Source organism: Cariama cristata, unplaced genomic scaffold, assembly GCF_000690535.1.
Source record: "Cariama cristata isolate BGI_N322 unplaced genomic scaffold, ASM69053v1 scaffold35126, whole genome shotgun sequence".
Lineage (NCBI taxonomy): Eukaryota > Metazoa > Chordata > Aves > Cariamiformes > Cariamidae > Cariama > Cariama cristata.
Window position 1 is genome coordinate 2,695 of NW_009624439.1, and position 1,945 is coordinate 4,639.

A 1,945-nucleotide genomic window follows, 5' to 3' on the forward strand; every position below is an offset into this window, starting at 1 on the left:
AATAAGCAGGAGCAAGAGGAGATCAGAGCTGAGCAATAGAAAGTTTGGGGGAACACACAAGTGCATTTGAACGTAAGTAAATTTAATTTAAAATGTCTGTCTGTTGCTTAGGCTGTTTATTCTGAGGTTGTGGGAGGCCTTTTTTTGTTTGTTTGTTTTTGCATTGGAGGGTTCAGCGGTGTGAACCCCTCCTGGAAGCAGACAACTCAAGAATGGTGGGTAGTGCCTGCTGCTGTTGAGTTGGTTTTGGTGTGTTTTGCACATCTGCTTCTCCCCCCAGGGTTTTGAGGATGCAGATATGAATATGTAATTTTTGTCAGATAAAGTGTTAGTACTTGACTGTAATGCTGTAGTAAACTTTTCCCATAGTAATTTATGGAGTGCTGCAGTTAACGTAGATCAAGCTTTAGCAAATCATGTAGTAAGACTTGCTAATAACACTTTCTCTTCTAGGCTTAAGTAGCCAAAGATGAGTCGTGGCTTTTCAGAAAACAATAACTTTCCGTATGACAACAATCAAATGGTTTTGGATATGATCCTGTGTTCACTGGTTGGCGTTCCTCAGCCTATCAACTGGGACAGTGTGGCAAGGCTAGTTCCAGGATACACGTCCAAAGAGGTGAATTTACTAATAAAAGAATTTATATACCTTAAACAGTACTTTATGATGAAGAAAACATTTTGGGGGGAGGGAGGGAAATTGAAGTTAAGGGATTTTTTTATTTTTTTTTTCCAAAGTAATTTATACCGGAAGAATTGAAAATGTTACTTGAGCAGTAGATTGAAAAGAAATTTTTGTGTTTCTACAAAGCCTGAACATTGAAATTAAGAAATACATTCTGCATTTTATTTCATTAGAACGGATGTGGAATAAGAACAAAAATTACTGGAAAGTAAAAATTCAAAAGTGGAATATAAACAGTAGTTGTGCTAACATATTTCAATTACATAGCTAAGATTTTCATGGAAAGGATGGCAGTACCCACTGACCTCGTGTGGATTGTAGTATACGTACCAGCAAAACTGCTAACTTTCTATACTTGTTACTACAATTCTGAGGAAGTATAGTTAAGAGTGCAGTTGCTTCTTGCTTGGTCCTACAAGATGTGGATTTTTCTTTCTTTGGCTGCAATAGAGTTGTGGAAGAACCTAGTGCCTCTGTGTACTTAATCTTTCTGGGTTGCTGAATTTCCTGGTGAAATGCTTACATTCTTGTAATAATAATTTTGAATTTTTAATTTCTGAGGGGAAATAAGCTGAGAGAGGAAAATGTCTTTTGCCCTTGTGATTCAGCAGAGCTGGAAGAAGACAAGCCAGTGGTCTGTCTTTTCTTCCAAACTTAATCAAATGTGTCAGCTCATATTTATAGCGCTGCTATTGGACATCACTGTAACCTTGTATTTAGAACATAAAAGTGAATGATTGGGAGCAGAGGCTTCTGTGAACTGTTACTGCCTTTCAAGTGCTTGGCAAAGCGCTTGGGGGGGTCTCTACCTTTCAATTTGCAGAAGTACCATGCACATTAAGCAAATAAAATGATTATAAAAGTATCTGTGATCTCTCTCCTCATATTAATTAAGATAATATGATTGATTAATACATGTCTGATTATTCTGTTTTAAAGAACAAACGGTCTCAAAAATGTGGAGTCCTTGTTTAAGGCAATTAAGTAAATGTATACCTGTGCTTTTATTTATCTGTTGTATATAGTAGATTGGCATCGTTACAAATTTGAGACACTACGTTAATATCAGAAGGATGTCATTGTGTGCACCTCTCTTAAAGGGCTGGGTAGCATGCAGCAATGTCAGTTAGCTCAATCCGAAATAAATAAAAACAGCTGCTTGAATGGAGCCCGACGAACTGTGTCACAGGAGGATCACCTGTAGAATTAAGTAGACTTACTCCTATGTGTAAATCACCTGTGCGTTGGATTCTGCTGAAC

The 1,945-nt window shown here is 37.4% G+C and overlaps 1 protein-coding gene across 1 annotated transcript in view; it reads left to right on the forward strand.

Annotated features, from left to right (window-relative positions):
• The first annotated feature begins 456 nt into the window (after positions 1-456).
• The window catches only part of KIAA1841 (KIAA1841 ortholog), a 20,261-nt gene continuing 18,772 nt past the window's right edge, over positions 457-1,945 (forward strand). The window contains exon 1 of the mRNA XM_009703170.1: positions 457-619. Coding sequence (XP_009701472.1) covers positions 470-619 — 150 coding nt within the window. The 5' untranslated portion in view covers positions 457-469. The remainder of the gene's footprint in view (positions 620-1,945) is intronic.